General features: G+C 35.5%; 1 protein-coding gene across 4 annotated transcripts; it reads right to left on the bottom strand.

Moving 5' to 3' along the window:
* Window positions 1–2,642: 2,642 nt before the first annotated feature.
* Window positions 2,643–13,050, bottom strand: LOC117102143 (hsp70-Hsp90 organizing protein 2-like). Of its 4 annotated transcripts, XM_033242347.1 has the most exons (6): window positions 12,732–13,050; window positions 12,316–12,394; window positions 8,827–9,045; window positions 5,735–5,876; window positions 4,925–5,078; window positions 2,643–3,882 (listed from the first exon to the last, which is right to left on the bottom strand). In XM_033242347.1, the coding sequence occupies exons 2-6, from the start codon at window positions 12,346–12,348 to the stop codon at window positions 3,069–3,071; spliced, it is 1,362 nt and encodes a 453-aa protein (XP_033098238.1). In that variant the 5' UTR covers window positions 12,349–12,394; window positions 12,732–13,050; the 3' UTR covers window positions 2,643–3,068. The 4 variants fall into 4 exon arrangements, with proteins under 4 accessions (XP_033098238.1, XP_033098241.1, XP_033098239.1 ...); XM_033242350.1 differs by lacking the exon at window positions 12,316–12,394 and having other exon boundaries at window positions 12,710–13,050; XM_033242348.1 differs by lacking the exon at window positions 12,316–12,394.
* Between the last annotated feature and the right edge of the window lie 8,274 nt (window positions 13,051–21,324).

Genomic DNA, 21,324 nt, shown 5'->3' with positions numbered 1-21,324 from the left:
AACTAAAGACCTTCCGATTACTGATACACTGTACTAACAAATGCACTGTGAGGACAAACTGATATTATCCCTTGGATTTTGAAATAAAGACCTTCCGATTACTGATACACTGCACTAACAAATGCACTGTGAGGACAAACTGATATTATCCCTTGGATTTTGAACTAAAGACCTTCCGATTACTGATACACTGCACTAACAAATGCACTGTGAGGACGAACTGATATTATCCCTTGGATTTTGAACTAAAGACCTTCCGATTACTGTTACACTGCACTAACAAATACACTGTGAGGACAAACTGATATTATCCCTTGGATTTTGAACTAAAGACCTTCCGATTACTGATACACTGCACTAACAAATGCACTGTGAGGACAAACTGATATTATCCCTTGGATTTTGAACTAAAGACCTTCCGATTACTGATACACTGCACTAACAAATGCACTGTGAGGACAAACTGATATTATCCCTTGGATTTTGGACTAAAGACCTTCCGATTACTGATACACTGCACTAACAAATGCACTGTGAGGACAAACAGATATTATCCCTTGGATTTTGAACTAAAGACCTTCCGATTACTGTTACACTGCACTAACAAATGCACTGTGAGGACAAACTGATATTATCCCTTGGATTTTGAACTAAAGACCTTCTGATTACTGATACACTGCACTAACAAATGCACTGTGAGGACAAACTGATATTATCCCTTGTATTTTGAACTAAAGACCTTCCGATTACTGATACACTGCACTAACAAATGCACTGTGAGGACAAACTGTATTATCCCTTACATTTTTTAGATGTGATATGGTAAATTTCCTTTCTTAAGGTATTGGATAATATGCAATCAATAATATATATCATAAAATCAATGAGAGGACAATGTATAATCATTGAAGTTTTACTTACGGAATACGAATTTATAGTTAAACAGATATTTTTATAGCTCCTGCTCTCGTTAAGTGACTAAACTTGTAGGATGTAACACATACATATGGTTAAAAATGGTATGACCCAATAATAAAATATTCAATCAGTTGATTGAATCACAAAATAAAATTTCGATGGAGTATTTGACTGAGAAAAACAGTGTTCTCTCCTTAGATTTACAGTTTTCTGTAATGTCAGTTTTAGTTATTTTTTGTTTTATTTTACTGTATGCACCAATTCCATTGTATTTTTTTTTTGAAAGGCAAAATAAAGAATGAATGAACCTTCCAAGTTTACTCACTTTAACGTTGATAAATATAGCAGGAGCTGTCACATACAGATTCATTCTTCAATATACAAAAAAATAGATACAGCAGCAGATATTTATGAAACTAGCTGCTAGCATATTTAGTTGGTAATACAAAAGGAATGCTGGCAAGCTATAATTACGAAAAGAAATATATAAAATTCATATTAAACATTACCTTTTTTTGTGATTGATGTATATTTTGACATAATTGATGTTGTTAAGTGCTAGTCCTAATATAGCTATGTAGGTTATGTCACTACCAACCGTAATATGCTCTGATGTGTTAAACATTTGATACCTGTAGTTTAAGTAGCGAAAATACCGGTTGTCTTAATTTGTGGACATTCAGTTGGATGGACTAATTAATGCAAAAGTTTTTTGTTATGTAACTTTACCTACTTTAAAATAATGGAATTGTTGCCTGTGTGTTGTATAAGAATGCCTTAGGTATGATTAGAAAAGGGGCTTCTGTCCAGAGTAGGTTGTTGTGGTCCATTAACAGACTTTCTGATTGGGGCCTGTGGAAAAGCTCCAAAGAAGGAATGTTTTGTGCAATTTGATGGTGAAAATGTAGCTGGCAATACTAAGTAAAATAATGTGTTAAGAAATGAAGATTGTATGCCACTGATTAAATTCAATTTAATTTATTTCATTTGTAAGAACAGCATTCAATGATATAATATAAATAATAAGTTTCAAAACCTAATAACTATATGTTCATGTACAACTACAACTTAACTATATTATGTTTTTTAATAATTAAGATGGCAAATCATTAATTGCTTGTCTAAGGCAAAACTTTTTTAAAGATGGTCAGAGAAGATGGGAAAAAGAAATAATAAAGTTTTGTTTTCTTATTTAGCAAATTATTTTGCCAAAAGTATCCAGGTGCAGGAGAAAATCAAAATAAAAGTTTTTGCTAAATATAACAACTTTGATCCTTTGTACTGCCCATTTCACCACCAGAACACCACCACCGGAAGCAAGTCCTCGCCATACTTCACATCACTTCAAATTCAACTTCAAAACTTTATTTATGCTTAACCATTTCATTCCCATTATGTGTTTTGTTGGATGTTTTAAAAATAGTTTTTCTTAAAAAATACCATCTTATTAAAATATTTATAGATATTAGTAGTATTTTAGTATACAGTGTAATAGAAAACCAATATGCTTTTTGATAATTTTAAGTTAGGTTGATAAAAATTACTACTGTTTAGTTTTTGATTAAAGTGTAAACAAGTTAAAGGACAAGAATCCAGGACGCAGATCCTCTGAAATGCGACTACTCTTTACGCCACTTGCACTGTGCCATTGAATGTTAAGATAAACATTTTCATACTGTAAAAAATTATATTTCTTTTGAACTTTTCAATTATGTATGTAAAATGTGTTGAGACATTTATTCCAGTGGCACTTTTGAAATGCTAACCTTTTGTAACATACTCTGTAGATATGAGGAGGCCATGTCGCACGTTTTACCTCCAATATACTCTCACAATTTTGTTTGGTTATGTAATATAGGCTTTTGTGTAGCTTGACTGTATCCTGATTGTAAATTGATGATGTCAATAAAAGTTATTGATTGCAGATTATCTGCACATTGTGGAGATTCTAGTTAAACATTATTTACATGATCTAATTATTCTTATTTCAAGGGAAAAAATATGCCTGAAACAAGTAAGTTTATTCATAAACAGGAATCAGATTCTTTTAAAAATAATTCTTGTTAAGAATATAATGCTTGATTATAAAATTTAAATTTAAGTTTTTTTTTTTCTTAAAATAAGAATCAAAATTTTGCTGTGTGGGAAATCTATCCATTATGATTGGCCTCTGTTGGAACCTCGTTCTCTTCTTCAGAAGGTGGTTTCTTCGAATCCAATGAAGAAGCCATTGTTTCTGCCTCTTCTGCATTTTTCTCATATACAGCATGGCTCCCATCTTTTTCCGAAGAACTAAGTGTATCAGACTCTGGCAGATCCTTCTCAGTAACAGTTTGAGTTACTTGCGTGGTGTCCTTTTGCTTCTGGTCACATTCTGGTTGTATTTCGACAGTTGAGCTAAGAGAAGATGGTTCAGATGCTGGAGCCATTTTCTCATTAGGACCAGCAGAAACCATTGCATCATTTGCTTTCTCCTGAGCATCTTGAGTACAATCATGGAAGGGAAGCTGTGAAGGTGATGTATTCCGAAAAGATTGAGAGGAACATGACATGCTGTACATATCTTCCTTTGATTCATGTTCCTCTGTTTGTATAGGAAGAGCAACTTCTGATGACTCATTGTGATCACTGACATCATCATCTATTTCATCAAAATTATTTTCTTCACTATCGCAGTTATCAGTAATATTTGCACTTTCTCGTCCCTCATCTTCCACTTGCACAGGTGTAACGTGTGATTTGTCCATAACATCTTTAGGTTGGTCTTCCTCAGCATCTGGTTGTCCTGTAGCCTCTGTAGTTGGAGGTTCCTTAGCATGTGGTGTCTCTGTAGCATCAGCGAGTTGTTCTTCCCCAGCATCTACAGATAGTTCTTCTTTATCATCATCGTCATCTGATGGAATTTTTATTTCAATTCCAAGTAACACACTCAAAATTTCCATAACTTCTTTACTTTCTAACTCCCTGGAAACAAAGAAATACATATAGTATATAATATGTATCATATTATAATCAATATAGCTTGTTGCTTGTACCGGTTTAATACACATTTTTATAATAATATTTTATTTGAAAAAACTATGCAAACTATGCACACGTATGCATAGCATAGTGATGGTGCATTCATAAAAGAAAAATATTTAAAAGTACTCGTTTTGCACCATCACTATCCTATGTGTGACGTGTACATAGTTTGCATAGTTTTTTCAAATAAAATATATAAAAATGTGTATTAAACCAGTACAAACAACAAAAAGCTATATTGATTATAACATGATAGAGCAGCTCAGTTGAAAGAGAGCAGCTTAGCTCAGTTGGCTAATGGTGGTAGCCACTGTGTATGCGGTGAACCGTGGAGATCTCTAGGTCCCAGTTCAATTCTTATCGCTGCCTCTCCTTGTGTTTCAGCTGGAGGGCTGAAATACAAGTTACAGTAGTGCACCGTCTTTGGGATGAGACGTTAAGTCGTTGGTCTCGTGAATTTATGGCCCATGTGCACGTTAAAGAACGCAGTACACTCTTCAGAAAAGATCAGGGGATTGTCTCCTGGTGTTCTGCCTAATCACCACCAGAAGGACCCCACTGGAAATAAGTCGTCTTCTAGACTTTCATGGGCTATCCTTGGTGGTCACACCGAATAAATCCAATCCGAATCCAATCCAATCCAGCGCATCACCCCTTGTTTACACCGAATAAATCCACTCTATTCCACAGTGAAATATTATAAATTTTTGTTATATTTTTTGTTTTGTTTTTTTAAAAATTTTTTCTTCAAACAAATACAATAAATTAAATGAAGAAACAGAGATTAAGAGACCACGTAGCAAGAAAAGGAACACTACAGATAAACACAAAACAGTGAATTCAATATATTTACTTTTTAGAAGAATTTTATAATGTATTTTTGCGTTTTTTTGAAATAAAATAAAATGAAGAGAAAAATGAAAATGAAAAAATTCCAATAAAAAAGTAGAATTGTACATTTAATTATTTTATTATAGCATACCTTCCAAGCGATTTTGGGTCTCTTTTTAGTGTCCCCAGTAGTTTTTGGTAATCTGGGTTGTCCATGTACTGGCTGGTTCTTGGGTCTGATTTTAATTTATCATCTACTCCAGGCATGGCAAATGGGTTTGACAATGGCTGACTTAAAGCAGGATCTATAGTTCAAACAGCATATCAACAATCAGTTGATCGATCAATTGATTGATGGATTGTCTTATTGTGCAATTGCTTGATCGTCAACCATTCGGTCAGTCAGTTAGCAATCAAGTAATTGTTCATTTCATTCTGGTTTATTATTAAAAACAACAAAAATTTACATTGCAGTATGAACTGAATTGCGTCAATCTAACAAAATTAATTGTGCTACCAAACCAAAAATAATTATTTATTCCAATTTCATAAAGCTGTTGAACACTTCAGAATCTTATCTAAATGCGAAACAAATTTGATTGTTCAATTAAAGAAATGCTCTGGATTAAGGATTAACCGCACATTTTTTCCAAGGAATAAAAGGCGATGGCAATGTTACCCCTGGTCATTGGATCCATAAACCTAACCCAGGACACTTAGATTCAAAGGCAACAACTTTATCACAACAGCTTCACGTTATATGGACAGCAAAAGGAATTTCACCACAGATATGTTTAACATCTTCCAGCAAAATGTACTGTAGTTTTATTTGTTACTCGCCTTCAAATTCACAGATATGTTCATTGTCTTCAAAATGTGAAGGTTTATTTTGATGTGCTGTGCTCTTGCCTATACTATAGACGATGACATCAGACCAATGATTACTCAAACAAAAGTTTACCTTTCATTCGTTGAATGCACTTCTCCAATTCCTCACTCATTCCTTTATTTTGTGGATCTAACTTCAATCCTTCCTCGTAAGCTTCTTTTGCTTCTTTAAAGCGATCCAAGTAGACCAATGCCGCACCTTTCCTTGAGTACCCCTAAATGGAACGTCCACTGTTAGATTAATTATATTTTAGTATTATGGTTAAAGAGGTCCACATCTGTAACACTAAGTACACTTTTTTTTTTTGCTTGCTTATTTATATTACAAAATATAATTTGTTTGTGTGCTCTTGGAAAATTACTGTGATGACCTCCAAATCTAAGATCCTGTCCAAAATGGCCGCCCTATATCATAGCAGCAAATTATTTTTTTCACCCATCAAAAGCAGCCTACGTCCCTATAAGGATGAAAACATACTTCCATGCTTTACTTACGAACTATACATTAATGTATTTTGCTTAATGTCATCTGACAGAGAATTAGATTGTCTTTCTAAACAATTAATGGCGAAGATCATTTGGGAGGGGGGTAGAGGACACCACAGACACATTTTTAAGGGAGTGGTTCCCCCTCACTTTTCGATTACAATGTAATTTCAAGGAGATGCCTGAAAATTGTTGAAAAGATATGCATAAATAACCCAGGTTTTAACGAAAGAGCAATGTACAGCCAAAATACATCTTATCTTATAGCAAGGATATTAGTATCTCTGCCCACATACATCAAATTTACTTATAATAGGCGTACACGATTCGAGTGCGCATGCCTTTATTATAATTTGAGAAGTATGAGAAAAAGCGTGTAAAGATAAGATTGGTTTTTGGCACATGAAGTATGTGAAGTAGAGTAAATACATCAAAGACAATTAAGTTTTATTTTATATAGTACATGGATATAGGAAAAAATGGCCTGGTAATAATGACCCCCAAAATAGCAAGTATTGAATCAATAAATAAAAAATGGCCCCCAATTATAAAATTCAATAAAAAAATAAATTTTTAAATGCTGTAAAAAAAATTGAATTAATAAATCAACAGAAACCATATCCATTTTTATTATTGTTGCCATTTTTACCTACCTGTCATTTGAGGACATATTTACTAGGGCCATTTCTACCAGGGCCATTTTTACCTGGGCCATTTTTACCGTACACCATAGTACATTACAGAGATTAGATCGCTATCATTCCCGAAAATTGCTGATGAAAGATCACATGAGAAATTTGTTGGCTCTTCATTTTGACAATGTTAATGTGATGATGATGAAATTTACTATATAAGAGTGTCATTTCTGGCCATCTAGAGGTACTATTTTCCCAAATGTTCGTGCCTTGGTCCCAACCATGGTGGGGTTGAGATGGGTGTGGACTCACGTCTTTAAAGTAGGTAAAGTAACGTAAATACATCAAAGACAATATAAAGTAAATGACAGCAGCACTTTTGGGACTAACAATATAGATTTTATTTTCCAGCTTTCGTCCACACAGACTGATGAATTCCACTGTGTGGACGAAAGCAAGAGAATAAATTCTATATTTTTAGTCTCAAAAGTGCTGCTGTCATTACTTTATATTGTTCTATAACAGACTAACGCGGCTACACTTTTTATTCATCAAAGACAATATTTTTAAGTTTCATTTTCTAAAGTACATCACACAGATTTTTTAGATCACTATGACTGCCGAAAATCGCTGATGAAATATCGTGAAGAATTAGTTAGCGCTTAATTTGATTAACTGTAAATGGTGATGTGATGATGAATTTTTACTATTATGAGTGTCATTTCCGAACACCTTGAGCATTGCCGTAGCCAGGATTTTCAAACAGTGCAGGACAATATCACGGTGGACCCACTTTACGCGTAAATACAAATAATGTGGACCCATTTTCTTAAAAGTTTACCCATTCTACGCAAAAGTATTAAAAATGTGGACCCATTTATTTAAAATTTTACCCATTTTAAGCTGAATATGAGAAATCTGGACCCATTTTTCAAAAATGGACTCATTTTATGCATAAAACTGCATAATGGACCCATTTTTTATTATTCCCTCAATTTTTCGCGCTTTAGCCCAACCATGTTGGGGGTGAGGTGGGTGTCGACTCATGGCTTTGAAGTAGGTAAAGTAAATTAAATACATCAAAGACAATGTTTTTAAGTTTTATTTTCTGTGGTACATCACGCATTATTAATTAGATTTCTATGGCTTGCTGAAAACTGAGATAAATGATCATGATTAATTTGTTGCCGCTACATTTTGACTACAGTATATAATGGTGATGTAATGATAATGAATTTTACTATATAAAAGTGTCATTTCTGCCCTACTTGAAGGTAACGTTTCTTCAAATTTTTGCGGGTGTGAACTCACAAAATGTCCCCCCCCCTTTAAAAACAGAACTGCGCCCTTGAACCAAATCATAATTATATATCCTATATAAATCCATCTATTATTATTATATAGACTTTTTAGTATGTACAGAGGTGCCAGTGGAACCTTCACTTACAAAGGAATTTAATTGCATTTGTTAAATCCCCATTTGCTAAAAACAAAACAAGTATTTTTCGAAATTCATTTTATTTTGTATTCTGTTGGGTGAATGATAGAATAATGGGGAAGAGTCAGGATATTCTGACCCTCATTCATGAGTGCAACCATGATGTTCCATGACCCTCGCACTCCTAATAATAATACAGTAGTTTGATATGATGATGATGATGATGATGATGATGATGATGATGATGATGATGATGATGATGATGATGATGATGAATAATAATAATAGTAGATGAATAATAATAATAGTAGTAGTAATAATACATTTCAATACAATTATTTTCCATACAACATAAACAAAATTGATACATTTATAGCGTATATTGCACAGTGCCTCTATGTACATTACATAAAATTATAAAACAAGAACATGTTGACTTTACAGTAATATAATGTGGTGGCAAAACAGCGCTATGTTTCAAAGGGTCAACCATCTGCCTATGCCCTGCCACAGACGACCGGGTGCACAGAGTCTGCGACCAAGATATTGGCCCTAAGAGACAAAGTAGGCCCCTCCGCTGTCCAGAGAGACTAAACTTTACGTTACCTTTGCCCAGTCAGGTTTCAGTTCAATTGATTTTTCTGCATCTTTCAAGGACAGGTTGTACTCTTCCTGATGGGCATAAGCGGCTGAACGATTGCTGTAAAAAATGTAATTGTCAGGGTCGAGTGCAATAGCATTATTGTAGTGGCGGATGGCATCTTCATAGCGTTTTTCACTCATTGCTTTTTTTCCTTTTTCCTTTAACTCAATTACTTGAGGGTTCTGCAAATTGTAAATGAAACATAATAACAACAACCAAAAAAAATTTATTTGGTCTTTGCAGAAACTCATTTAAGGCAACAATCGTATACAATCAAATACAAAAGTATAGCTGAAAGGGGCCGATCAAGGATTCTTTGCCGGGTCGGGGGAGTACCATTAACAATTTCAACTGGTTTGAATAAAAACGTACCTCAGTCCCCACCCCTTTTGAAGTATGGTCCTCTTGTAATGCATGCGGTTGATAAACTGAATTGTCAGATCCTTTATGTCTTCAATAAAAATCTTAATTTATTCGAAAAGGCTATATTTTTTACAGTATTGGGGAGGGACGGGGTGGGGGTTAAAGACTGATGAGAGAGCAGCTTAGCTCAGTCGGCTAATCTGGTGGCAGCCACTGTGTGTGTGCTGAACCATGGAGGTCTCTAGGTCCTCTGTTCAATTCCCATCGCTGATGATTAGCGCACTGTCTTTCGGATGAGACGTTTAAGCTGTTGGTCCCGTGTGCATTATGGCCCATGTGCGCGTTAAAGAACGCAGTACACTCTTCGGAAAATAGTAGGGGATTGTCTCCCGGTGTACTGCCCAATCACCACCAGAAGGACCCCACTGGAAATAAGTCTTCTAGTCATTCGTGGGCTATCCTTGGTGTTCAAGGAAAAAATCGAATCGAATCCAATCCCCTCTTGTTTATATTTCTGTCAAGATTTACTATAATATTGGTTTTCCTTTGAGTGGTGGGTTTCTCGTTGTTTACTATGTCTTTTAAATTTTGAAAAGATTTGTGGAGCTACAATGTTTTTGCAAAGCAAAGTAAGTTTGATAAATCCGACCTCAAAACAGCAAAGGGAGGGGGGTGAGGGATGGACAAATCCATAGTGTGCGTCTCCAGGAGGCACACATAAGCTGCCTACGCATGTCAGAAGCATTTTGAAAGTGGTCCGGCCGTTTGGGGACGGGGGTGCGCTTAAAACATTTGGTTTTGAAATTGCCACCCAATTCTATGGATACATGATTTAAAGTTAGTAGGGTCTGAGAGCATATCAACCCCTGCCCTCATCATGAAGTGTACAACTTTTTTGGCACTTCTAAATATCCGGAAATATTGTACCATTCTCTCTTAGGAGACAGCCACAAGATAGCATGGAGATAGTACGGTATGACTCAAGACATAGTTACCAACCGTCTCGCATTGTGCGGGACGGTCCCGCCTTTCAAAGTGATTTTGTTTGAAACACACATTTTGCAGAAAACAGGAATTGGTTTTATTAAAAATATAAAAACGGTCATGCAGTAACTTGAGTCATTAAAAAGTATTTACGTGAATACTTAATTCACTGACGCGTTACTAAAATTTGATCAGTATGCCTATGCATTTTTTGTTGTTTAAGTAATGAAATGTTTGTGCACATTATAGTTTGGGTACTCAAATTAAACGTAATGTACATTAAAACTCCAATTGTACGTGGCTCTATTCAAAACAAACACTCCTTGAAATCGTTTTAGAACAGCTTAAGGATGCTCAGGTCGTCCGGGACAGTGGCGTATCTATAATGCTGCTGGGGGGGGGGGGGCGCTCCAATTACTTGTCCCCCTCTTCCCACCAACCCCCTAAAAAAAAAGATGGATAACTTGTTAAAAAGCACATAAAAAGAGCTTATTTTGCGAGTTTTGGACCCCTGCCGGACCTCTGCCTCTGGACCCTGGATTGAGCCCAGCGCCCCCCACCCCCCTTTAACATTTCAAATCTCTCAAGTTAGTAACTATGCAAGAAAACATTAGACCTACAGAATATTCACAAAAGAGATATATTAAAGGCCTAAATATTCCTTGTACATAATGCTAAAGAGGATTATTATCACGCTGTAGATGAGTTCTTGAATTGTTATTTATTTATTTTTTTCATTAAGTGCTGTGTTTGCTTATGTTAGGCCTTATACCGATTACACTTTAAGGGCTATCGGAATCGCATCGGCTACATGCATACTTAAAAAATGAATGGCCCACTTTAAGGGTATAAAATTTGATTGCAAGTAATTAGGGACGGCTTGACCCTTATACCTTTGTGTAGTGACGAAAATTTGGCAGACTCCAACCCCCAAAATTTTATAAATAATTATTTTATATTTATTTTAAACATTTTCAAAATCAATCTTAGGCTAATTACTAAATTTAAGGATTAGCAGTCAAAAAAAGTTAAAAGTTAAAGTGTACATAGACAATACAAAAACAAGTGCATGGTGGATTTTTGTTTAAATTTAATAACATTAAACAGACATTAATAATTAGTATAATTTATAGGTATCAGTATATAATTATTTTTAAAAAGTAATAAAATTTAGAGAAAGTGGTCCGGCCAAAGCCGATGCTGCCGGTGCGGTTCCGACGGCCATGCTACGTGATGCGCCCGGACAGACCCCCAATTCTACCTTACTGGTAAACAGTGGTGGTGCCAGGACCTGCCCGACAGAGGGGCTAAAGGCCCTGACGGGGGGGGGGGGCTAGTGGAGTCTCATTTGGCTGGGGGCTACAGCCCCCCCCTCTGGCGCCACCACTGATCTGTCACCATTATCGGCATCAACATTACAACTATCATCAATGAACCAATAACCACATCGAGTCTCACTTGGCTGGGGGGGGGGGCGCCTAGGCATAGGAAGCCACGGGTATTTGATGAATTATGGCGATTTTTTATTACTTATTTGATAGGCATCAACTTACTATAATATGACTTCATGTAGGCTATGAAAGCATATGCTTTCTAATGTTGAAATCAGCTTCCAAAACCAAAAAAATCTTGCTTTTTGAATAAAGCAAGAAACAAAGAGTATGCAATGTATCCATCTAATTTATTTTCAAATCCTCATTCTTGAAAGTGAAATTCTATATTTTGGAAATTTTGCATTAAATCTATCAACCACGCTGTCATGGTCGAGGTTGCTTCACCTATCACGATGTATTCCAACCATCATGAGGCTATCTAAATGAGCATTTGTCATAACAGAACGCAAATTATTTTTAATTAGTCTAATTGAATTATTATTATTATTATTATTATTATTATTATTATTATTATTATTATTATTATTGTTGTTGTTGTTGTGATAAAAAGTTAACACAAACAATATGGTGGCTAAACGAATATTACATGTAAATATTTGTTTTTATTTGTTTGTTCCCTGACAAAACATCGTCTTCCCCCCCCCCCCCGGCGCCACCACTGCTGGTAAAAGAACTTAGAGAAATAAAGGCGTACATTACAATAGGCCCTACCTCATATTTTTGTGTTCCTTCGCTTCCTGTCATCTTATAATATCAAGGTATTTTCTATTCAGGATCGGACTAATTCTAGCTGTTTTAATAAATCGAAATAACGAGTGTGAACAAGCCAATTCTACTATGGCCTACATACACTGCTGTATGCAGTACTGTTTGTAAGTCTATAATAAATCCAGTGAGCTATTTTTGTTTTCTTGGTTTTTCCCACACTTGATTCAACATCGCAATTCCGATAAAACGGTTCTAATAATAACCAAAGCAATAACAACACATGATCTCTACTATAATAGCTACTATATAGTAGAGATCAGTGGCTACGCCTAACCAAGTATGTAGCTCAGGTTAAATACAGTACATATAGGTCTAATAAATATAGTCATGTATATACCTATATATAAATTATAACATACTGTATATAAAAATTCCCTTATCCTTGATTCCTTTCCAACTTTTCTGCACTCGCTTAAATCGAATGTATATATTTAGCCCCTCCGCCTAGTTGCACTGCGATGCGTACCGGGTATCGGATGGTCCTCTCTTTTTTTTTTTTTATCCCTGCTTCTCTTTTTTCGTTTTTAATAGTTGAACTGCTTGATTTTGACAGTTGTCTTTAATACGATAATCTTGTACATCTTGCATACACATCGTGTATTGTTATGTTACGTTGGGAGAAAGGAACCTTAACCTTTGTTACAGTGATTTAATTCAGTGTTCCTGCCTGCTACCTGAGTTCACTGTCTCTGTGTTTGTTGATGTTCAAGGTTCAATTTATTCAGTCATATACAATAATACATGCAATGCGTCTTCCTGGGTAATTAACTTAAAAAAAACCAGTAAAGATATTAGTACAACACATTCTTAACTTCAAACCTAAAAAACTTTCTTCCCAGAAATCATTCAAGAAGTTCTTAATTACGATTTATTTAAAAGTACTGTACTGTTACCTGACTGACTGAAGCAGAGGTTCCCAACCTATGGAACCATTAATTAATTAATTAATTAATTAATTAATTAATTGATTGATTGATTGATTGATTGATTGATTGATTGATTAATCTGATATATACTCTCAATGTCAGTCACTTCTAAACCTTTAATTTTTGCTGCCGACTTTTTTTTTTATCTTGTTGAGTTGGTCTTGGTTCTTCCTGGTCAAACCAATTAACCACACAATACAAAACAATATGTAATCACACAGATTGAACCATGCTTTGATAAAAAAAAAAAAAAAAAGAGTGCATCTCTGCCTACATTATAAACCCTAAGTTCTCTTAAGAAGTATAATAGACGTTGGTTTGCTTTAGAACACAGTTTAATGTTGTTAAAATTCCAATTCAATTTAAATTTACCATAAAACCAAACTCCAAGGTATTTGTATTCTGTACACGTTCGTTCCAGCATGGAGGTATAAAATAGTTCCAGCGTGACCACTCACAATTTATGATGTACCCAATGACTGGGTCGAAATTACCCAAGATTCAGCAAAAATTCCCCAAAATTACCCAAGCTTCCTGAAAATGCAATTTGAAAAATACGTGTTTTCGCATGTATAGTTTCCCTTTTAGTTCAATTTATAAACCAATTTTTTATTGTAATTGTTTGTGTTAATTATTAAATAAAATAGTATACCCAAGGATTTGAACGGAATACCCAAGAACCCAAGACCAAGTCAAAATACCCAAGATCTTGGGTAAATACCCAAGCAGTGGTCACGCTGGTTCATTCCCTCGAAATAATATTTCGTATATTGTACGCCAACGGTGCCTTCGGCGTCGGCTGTCCGGCCTGCAAAAAAGTCATTTGGCTATGACTGTCACTCGACGCAGGGTTCCCGGAACGCCGCCCTCAGCGGCGAGTGCGAAGCACAACTCAGGGTCAAAAGTGGAACGTGAAATTTGGATATGGTTTTGTAGTCAGATTTGCGAGAAAAACTTCAGCTACCCGTATTTCTCGACTGAGACGTCAGTGGGAGCTGTAATTTGTATGGCAAGGAGATTGTGCAATCCTTCATTCGTATTAAGGGAATTTACGCCCATAAACTTTGTAGTTATTAATATTTTGGTTATAATAGAAAATATTCATTTTTTGGTGACGTCACACTCACATTAGTTAGCATGCATGCGTCATAAGCTAGATTACGTCACATTTTCCTGGTAAGGCAAACTTTCCCTTTGGCGTGCTTTTTTCATGGATAAACAAACACCACTGCTTTGCACATGGATGCCTTGCTCAAGCCAGGGCTACAAGAGCCGCATTGTTAGCATTGTATAATACTTAAACAAGGTACCTCTGCAAATGAATTATTCTTAGTTATTTTTTTTTCTTATTTTAATTTATTTCTTCCGAAAGTGTACTCTCTATCACATAAAATTCCACTGTCTTAGTTAGGCCTAGGCCTAGTCTTATGCCTCATCGTCCCCCGCTACACAGTACATCAGCAGCCCCTCCCCCATACAGTACAGACGATTGCTAGGTAACTACGTGATTGCACCTTCCTTTTCATGTAATATTGACATAATTGTTAGCTAACCAGTTGTGTGTATTTCTTTGTGAAAATGAGTACCGCGGCGTACTTATTTTCACAAAGCATTAGCATCCCCTCTTGGAAAGAGGGATTCGAAATAATTGTCTCCATATCTTCGCTAATTGAATTAATCACCGTAATTTAGCTTACACTTGAATGAATTTAGGGAGCACTTAAAATGTGAAATAATCATTTCACTACCCGACAAACTTTATTCATTCATTAGGCCTAATAGTTTCATATTGCTGTACTATATACTCCAACATCACAGGCGCATGGTAACAACCAACTGACCATTTCCGGTCACACATTACTCTCCATAACACAGCACCCCCTAGTTCCGTCACCTCTGGGTGGTTACTACAGCATATATATACACACCTCTATTTAGGGGACACTGTTCCACAGAACGAAGGGATATATACATACAGGGACTTATCCAGGGGTGGGGGGGGGGGAGCCGTGGGAGCCGCGGCTCCCCCCCCAACCTTTTGTACACAGTGTTAAAATTTTAAAGCTTATTCTTGAGCCAATACAAATTCTTTCCAGGGATCACTCAAAATAAATCTTCTAAAACATGTAAATATGCATCAGTAAACGTTATACATAGGCCTAATACAACACAAAGACCTAAATCCATCTCAGGCCAGGTCATTAAAGATAGAAATGCGATACTGTGGTTCAATTTCGTTTTTATCCTTTTGCAAGTTTCTTTAAATTTTTGTTTAATAATACTACTACTAATACCCATTTCACACTGATGCTATTTTGCAAATATTAACAACTTGTAACAAGTTGTAACCAGGTTTGGATGAGTATGAAAGCAAATCCTTGTAAAACTTTCCGAGATTTCACAGGGGTCCCCTGAGTTATCTCGGAACAAAAACAGACCATCGCGAGGCCTGTTTTTTCCCCCGAAATCTTCCGAGTTGTTGTTGCGCATGCGTCATGTCCCTATTTTGACCTTTTCGCGGGCTGTGTTTTTTTTTTTTTTAGTTCGAACCAAAGATACTAGAAATACAAGATAGAGCACTTAAATGAGGCGGAAGTCGTGCCCAACGTAGGCGGCGCTCTTCTTTTAAACCATGCAAGTTTTCTATACTTCGTGCCCAACGTACAGGGCGCCCTTCTGTTGCTAAGTATATCCAGACGCAAAAGGCGCCCTTCCTTTTCCACTAATGTAGGAAAGAGTGCGTCCGGCCATACGATTCTGCGCTGTATTGTTTTATTCTTTACTGATTCATGATTATGCTTTAATTGTTTTGTGTTTTATTTGGATAATAGCAACGATTTCTACCGCCACCAAGGAGGTTATGTATTCACCGATGTCACTTTCTGGATGTCTATTCCAGTTTGTTTTTATATCTAGTAAATAAAAAGTGAATTGATAATAAAATACGCGACGACTTGGTAGCGAAAGTTTGGCAGAAGTTTTTTAGATCCAGCTGTAGGGGGCGTCCCATTGTTTGTATTCCCACCATGCATTTCGGTGGAACACTTTTTTTGTGTGGAGAACTCTATGGGTGTATTCGAAACGCTGTTCGCGAACGAGGAACAGTCGGAGAACACGTTCTGGGAAGTCTTGAATACCACGGACCACGTTCGCGAACGCGTTCTTGTTCTCAAAACTCACACTACCTCGATAAAGTACATACTCAAAGACAATGTTTTTAAGCTTTGTTTTCTATGGTATATCACACAAACATTAATAAGATCTCTAATGGCTGTCAAAAATCCGTGATATAAGATCATGAGAATTTTTTTTGGCGCTTCATTTTGACTAATGGTGATGTGATGATGATGAATTTTACTAAAAGTGTCATTTCTGGCCATCTAGAGGTACTATTTCCTCGAATTTCCTCACCTCAGCTCCACCCATGTGGGGGGGGGGGGGAAGGACTGAGGTGGGTGTCGACTCACAAAATGCCCTCCCCCTCCACCTTTCAAAACAGACCTGTGCCCTTCCCTGGGTATGACATTAAACTCCATCGAGTCGGCTCCTGATGTATGTCTTAGTGACTGCTGTTTGTTTTTATGATGTGATCTAGTTTTTCATGTCCATTTTTCGTGATTATGACTATTCTGGATAAAGAATGTTTTAAGCAGAGGTGGATTCAAGTATACTTGTGTCCGAGAATCTTTCTTGTAACTAAAGGGTTACTACAGTGATGATAAAATGATGAGTTATCTTGAGGGCTTCCGTGCCCACAGTTCCGATAATAATTTTTTGTATGGATATTATATCGAAGTATAATGAATGAATGAATGAATTAATTAATTAATAAAAAGTTGAATAACTCAAATTTTTTGTTCATCAAAAACGATAATGTTGAATTTTAGGACTAACACGCAGTATGATGACGGCACGTATTCAATACCGGTAGTATGCAGTTAATCCATAATTACACCCTAGAAATTTGTCATCGGTATTTATATTCGAATAACCCAATAAGATATACCGGTAGAGCCTACAGTCTTTTTATGACAAAAGACGCACTAACCGTAACTTATGTCGGACTTATATGGATAGTTTATTAATAATATAACCGACTGGGATTTCCTTCATTATTGATATTATGTCTCATTTGTTAAACCACAGATACTATAATAGGTATACTATAGGAAAGTAGACATTTCGGTAAACACTCATTGATACCTTGAAATAGTTACACATTTACGTACAAAATGTATGAATTGAGGCATGAAGATCTATAATACCACTATGGATGAAGTAATTAAGTACGTTGATGTAATCTCCCTGTCACTGTGACCTTGCAAAAAGTGTAAGTAACTGCACAAACACAAAGAGTCAAATACAATATCGATATTTGTACAAAAATTACAAGTTATATTTTATAAAACATAATTTCGTCCTTTTTACAATATTTATTACATAAATTAATCGTATATGCACACTGTAGTATTAATTTGCTATTTTACATTGTACAAGACAAATTTTAATGATGTTCTGTAGTAGTAATGTAATACAATAGTTTAAAAACTTTTTTTTTTTTGCTTTTTAAAGAATAAATATATAGTTTTACCACGATCAGGGCTATAGAGAAGCAAAACAAGAAAAACACTTTGAAGTAAAACCAGGCTGGTTCATTTAAGAGAAAGATTGTTACTTACAGCATCATTGTTATTTTAGTATTTTGTTTTTGACATTGAAAAAAATCTTAGACATATGAACAAAAAATAATATTGCTTATATGGTACACTGTGAATCAATATATTTAAGAGAGGTGCATAAAAAACCCATATTTACAGCATATATTTATTTATGTATAGAAAATAATGTTCCATCTATCAGGAATAAATATACAGATAAAGGCATATTTTTTGTCAGTTGACTATGCAATTTAAAGAAATGAATAAGTCCTAGACAAGTGTGAGTAGTTTGACCTACTTGATTTAGATAAAAACACACACTAAATTTCAACTACAGAAATAATGTATCATAGTTTCTTAACCAATCATTATAAATCTTATACTAAAGAGAAGAAAATAATGTAAATTATAATTAACTTCACCCCAGGTTCCTGAGTGATGTCAATGCGGAGTAGGTTGAGTATAAACATACAGGTGGAATTTAGCCTTTTTTCCTATTCGAAACCAGTCAATTAAATTGTGGTCTGTCAAAAAGTTGGAAACCTGATCAACCGTACCGGTGGCTACGACCTTGCCTTAAATGAACGTTTTCATGCCAAATGTCTTTTGAAAATGGGAACACCCTGAATATTTCGTTTGTGAGTGGCTGTGTTTGTCGTGATTGTATTTTCAAGCTACACATGGCATTCAAACAGTTTAGTTTCGTGAAACAAATAAAACGAGTTATGAAAACATTAGTATGTTAAATAGTACTGTATTATAGTTTCTCATATATTGCTTTCACAAACCCATAGTATCATATCAGGTTTTGTAAAATAGAGAATACATTCTGAATAACTATGGATAATATTTGGGTCCGACTTATAAAATTGTGCATCAGCCAACATTGAATCCCGACCAACCTCATTTGGGTGACAAGTTTTTATTTAAAAATAGCAGGTTTTTCATGAAACCAATTTTGAACAATTGTAAAGGAATGGCACTAAAGGAATAGCTATAGAATCAGTTACGGCATCCTGAAAGTTTTATCTTCTTCCAGTATTGTACAGACTACCAGCAATGGTGTATTACGTACATTATCATTCCCAATTTCAATCAAATTTACAATTTTATGAATCTACTTGTACGTGTGATTCGTTTGGTCTTCATTTTATGTTGTCAAGTTGAGTACAATGCCGTAGCAAGCTATTGGGATAGTCGGTACAGTTCCTCACTATTTTTTTAATGGGTCCACATTTTTTAAGAAATAGGTTCAAATTATGCAGTTTTATGCATAAAATAAGTCCACTTTTAAAAAATGTGTCCAGATTTCTTCTATTTAGCTTAAAATGGGTACAATTTTAAATAAATAGGTCCATATTTTTCATATTTTTGCGTAAAATGTGTCAACTTTTAAGAAAATGAGTCCACATAATATTTGTATTTACGCGTAAAGTGGATCCACCCTGTTATTGTCCTGCACTGTTTAAAAATCCTGGATACGGCATTGGTTGAGTAGTTATTTTGTAAGATCAATTCATAAACCTATGATCTCGAAAGAGCCTAACTACCATTCAGCGATCAGCAGATAAGGCCAAATTAGGAATGTACCGGTACTATTTATAATACCTACCTATAATATATCTCTTGAAAAGTCAGTATTGTAAATATATTTTTAAGCATAACAATTTTACGTTGAATAAATTAAATAATATGTTTGTTATCAGAACCTCATTCAGCCTATTTTCTGTTTTACTCTACAATACAGTTTCCTGTCTTAACTGTAGTTTTTCTTAATATAAAATACCCTGTTGTAGAATGGTATAAACACCGCCGCTGTATGTTTTCGAGCGGGTATTTGGATAAGCTGGGCTCACGGAACTAGCTGAGAACTGTAATATCAGTGACTGTTCCCTGGTACTATCACTACAGATTTCAATTACTGCCAAAAGAAAATGAATGACGTCACTAGCAGTAGCAATTATCACGTCGACAACACTTAAGTGAAGTCTTAGCAGCGAACAACAGGGCAGCCTGCACATTGTTATAATTCTCTATTATATTTTCAGACTTAAACGTAATAAGCATGGGTACTTTTCTAGGACATATATCTTCGGGGAGCATGTTCATTGCTTTGAGTATTTTTTGGATTATGAAGCAATCGTACCACCTAGTAGCAACGAGAAATCTAACTCGTCAGAACATCTGGCTAATTAAACCCTTCTTCAGGCTGATATTGAATTTCCCATTAGAAGGCGCAGCGATCATGATCTTCACTACCGGAGGTTTCATTGGCGAAAACGTACACCCACATTGGAAATGGAAGATGTTCGTGAATGGAAAGTTTGTCTATACTAACGTCTGGATACATTGCACTATCTGGACAACTTTCTGGATCTACGGATTCGTAAAGGTCCTCACAAAGAATTACATGAAAGACGCCATTATCTGGGTTCCAGTTTTTCGAACCTTTACGTACTTCATCCAGTGCACTTTGTTCTATTTCCATATCGGAGCTCATCACGTCATTACATCAGAAACTGTTCAGCCGCAAAATGGTACTGAAATCCATCATGGTGGACGAAGCCTTATGAATGTGAAAATGCATATGATGTCAGTTATTGCGACGTTCCTTAGTCTCATGTTCAGTGCTGGTGAGATATGGCTGAAAAAAGACAAGATAATACTGTGGCTCCGAATCTGGGCATCCTTACTTAATGGTACCTGGTTGGTTCAGATAGCTTTCACGTTGTTTCCTTTAAAAGAAATCAACAAATGGGACGAAGACAACCATCAGAATGTTAAGTCTGTCTCTTATACACATCTAGATGTGTATAAGAGACAGGTCCTGCACTGTTTAAAAATCCTGGATACGGCATTGGTTGAGTAGTTATTTTGTAAGATCAATTCATAAACCTATGATCTCGAAAGAGCCTAACTACCATTCAGCGATCAGCAGATAAGGCCAAATTTAGGAATGTACCGGTACTATTTATAATACCTACCTATAATATATCTCTTGAAAAGTCAGTATTGTAAATATATTTTTAAGCATAACAATTTTATGTTGAATAAATTAATAATATGTTTGTTATCAGAACCTCATTCAGCCTATTTTCTGTTTTACTCTACAATACAGTTTCCTGTCTTAACTGTAGTTTTTCTTAATATAAAATACCCTGTTGTAGAATGGTATAAACACCGCCGCTGTATGTTTTCGAGCGGGTATTTGGATAAGCTGGGCTCACGGAACTAGCTGAGAACTGTAATATCAGTGACTGTTCCCTGGTACTATCACTACAGATTTCAATTACTGCCAAAAGAAAATGAATGACGTCACTAGCAGTAGCAATTATCACGTCGACAACACTTAAGTGAAGTCTTAGCAG

Source organism: Anneissia japonica, unplaced genomic scaffold (genome assembly GCF_011630105.1).
Source record: "Anneissia japonica isolate Jap-2015-1 unplaced genomic scaffold, ASM1163010v1 scaffold2168_len159805_cov203, whole genome shotgun sequence".
NCBI lineage: Eukaryota > Metazoa > Echinodermata > Crinoidea > Comatulida > Comatulidae > Anneissia > Anneissia japonica.
This window is presented reverse-complemented; position numbering and strand designations above follow the sequence as displayed.

What these genes read in the sequence shown, in the direction of transcription:
- LOC117102143 (XM_033242347.1), bottom strand. Translation starts at nt 12,348, where the DNA reads ATGACAGGAAGCGAAGGAACACAAAAATATGAG. An exon ending in AAGGAACACAAAAATATGAG is followed by an intron (nt 9,046 to 12,315) that starts GTAGGGCCTATT and finishes TACAATTTGCAG; the next exon opens with AACCCTCAAGTAATTGAGTT. An exon ending in TGAAACCTGACTGGGCAAAG is followed by an intron (nt 5,877 to 8,826) that starts GTAACGTAAAGT and finishes CGTTCCATTTAG; the next exon opens with GGGTACTCAAGGAAAGGTGC.